The 2517-nt window shown below is 50.7% G+C and overlaps 1 protein-coding gene across 1 annotated transcript; it reads right to left on the bottom strand.

Annotated features, from left to right (window-relative positions):
* LOC121298570 (adenosine receptor A1-like) lies at window positions 1-2162 on the bottom strand. Its single transcript, XM_041225698.1, has 2 exons — window positions 1834-2162; window positions 1-924 (listed from the first exon to the last, which is right to left on the bottom strand). Exons 1-2 carry the CDS (start codon window positions 2160-2162, stop codon window positions 189-191), a joined length of 1065 nt encoding a protein of 354 aa, XP_041081632.1. The 3' UTR covers window positions 1-188.
* Window positions 2163-2517: the final 355 nt, after the last annotated feature.

The following is a 2517-nucleotide window of genomic DNA, read 5'->3' as shown; positions in this document are numbered from 1 at the left end:
TCAATTTCCTAGCATCTCCGAGAGATACAATAACAATTACATCAGTTAAATTGGGGCTTTATCAAATATAAATGCACAACGTATTGGTTACTACTGCAATACAACCATCTGAAAAGCTAGTTTACTCCCTACACCCATCTACCTTGTACTGAGGTTCCCTGGAACTAGTTTCGGGGATTGGGGTCAGGCTACACCCGGGGGTACACCTTATTCCTGGGGCGTCCGCGGGAGAATCCCCTCCAGAGCACAGAGCGCATGGCAGCTCCGAACTCCCTCCTGCGCGCCGCGTAGAGCAGCGGGCCGGCGAGCGAGTTGAGATGCGAGAGGAGCACGGTGAGCTGGGGAAGCCAGGAGGGGAGGCGCCAGGCTGGGTGGAAGAGCTGCACCACGCCGGTCAGGTGCAGGGGCAGCCAGCACAGCAAGAACAGCACCAGCATGAGGAGGAGCGTCCGGGCCGTCCGCGTCTCGCTCCTCTTTGCCTCTCTATAAGGGGGGTGGGGTTCCTGCGGCGAGGGTGGCTGCCCGCGGACCTGCCCGAGGAACAGGTCTGTGTACAGGATCAGCGCGGCAGTCAGGGGCAGCAGGGTGCCGGCCAGGAAGTGGAAGTAGACGAGGTATTCGGGGCTGACCACGGCTTCCTGGGAGCAGGGGCCGAGGTGCGAGACGTGGATTTGCGAGTAGGTCTGGTTCCTCCGGTGGCGCACGTACACCTTGCTGAGGAAGCCGCCGTAAGGAAAGTGCTGCGCGATGATGGAGTGCTCCGACAGGTCCGAGATGGTCAGGGTGGAGCGGTTCCCCTGGTCCTTCCTGAAGCTCCACAGCAGGTTCCAGCCCATCAACGGGGCGAAGCCGGCCAGGACTGAGGCCAGCCAGCACAGGAAGACCACAGCCATCAGGCGCCGCATATTTACCAGAACCTGGTACCTGTGGAGAGAGAAGCAATGTCAGGAGACGCCAGGATAGGGTATACAGGGCCAGCCGGGCGCAGCAACTCACTTCCTGAGCTCCAATACTATGTATCATGAGGTGTAGCTGGTGGATAGATAAACATGCTAATAACATGAGCACTTTGCGTCTCTTTCTGAAATAGAAAGTATTAGCGATGATTTGAGCTGGTCGTACATATTTGATGCATGTTGATTGATTGATTGGTTGATTGTTTGATGGGTTGATGGACTGATGGACTATTTGGTTGGTTGATTGTTTGCTGGATTGATTGGTTGATTGACTGATCGATTGGAGTTCAGGTCTTTTTTCACAATATGTAAAAATATTGATGCTCAGATAGACGTGGGCTTCTCATGTACATATCATCATGTGCATGTATGGTTTTACACCCACTGGTCAAGCCTTCCCTCCACTCTCCATCCTCCTGTGCCGCTCCTTCTCTTCCCCAGCCCCTCTGTGATGGAACCAGCTACCGGAGAACTTCAGGACCGCCCCGTCTCTCAGCACCACGTTACTGGATCCTCAGCTGATGCACTATCCTTGCACAATATTGCATTGCTAATCTGTCACTGTAGATATAACTCGCTGTAATCGTAACCGGTTGCCTCCTAGTTCATATTGTATTCTAGTAGTATTATTATTATTTGCACTTACTGTAAACTATACTGCATTTAAATATGAATCTTACACTGTAACCCTGTGCTGCCCTGGAACACCTGCAAGTCACCTTCTAAATAAATAAATAAACAAAAAACAAACTAATAATAATAATAATAATAATATCATATTACAAATCACAAACATGTATGCGTATTACTGACTTAAGAAAGGAAAAAAAACGAAGTCAAAGAGGTTGCACAGCGCAATTACGACCCATGCACTCGCCTGCTCGGCAGTCGTGTCTTGAGATGCGTCTTCACCGCGATGACCAGAATCACCAGAACCGAGAACTGGGCCGTGACCAGCGGGAAGCACGCCATGAACAGACAGGTGTAGAAGCACAGAGTCTGCCTCAGGCTCAGCATCACCGTGAAAGGGATCCCCAGAGCGCCCACGCCGAGGTCCGCCACCGCCAGGCACGCTATCAGACAGCTGGTCAGCGAGCGCACTTCTTTATGCAGGTAGACCGTGGCGCAAACCAGTAAGCTGACCGCGATTACCAGCACCGCCAGTACGGACTCCAGCACGATGTAGACCGTCATTAGGTGTTCCATGACTACCTGTAGGTAATGTCAAAATTAAGAATATAAGAAAGTTTACAGACGAGAGGAGGCCATTCGGCCCATCTTGCTCGTTTGGTTGTTTGCTTATTGATCCCAGAATCTCATCAAGCAGCTTCTTGAAGGATCCCAGGGTGTCAGCTTCAACAACATTACTGGGGAGTTGATTCCAGACCCTCACAATTCTCTGTGTAAAAAAGTGCCTCCTATTTTCTGTTCTGAATGCCCCTTTGTCTAATCCCCTGGTCCTGCTATCTTTTTTTTTCAGCTCCAAAAAAAATCCCCTGGGTCCACATTATCAATACCTTTTAGGGTTTTGATTTTGATTCCTTGAATCAGATCAGTGGTC

The sequence above is a fragment of the Polyodon spathula genome, chromosome 24, assembly GCF_017654505.1.
Source record: "Polyodon spathula isolate WHYD16114869_AA chromosome 24, ASM1765450v1, whole genome shotgun sequence".
NCBI lineage: Eukaryota > Metazoa > Chordata > Actinopteri > Acipenseriformes > Polyodontidae > Polyodon > Polyodon spathula.
Note: the sequence above shows the minus strand (reverse complement) of the source record. Positions and strands in the feature narration are given on the sequence as shown.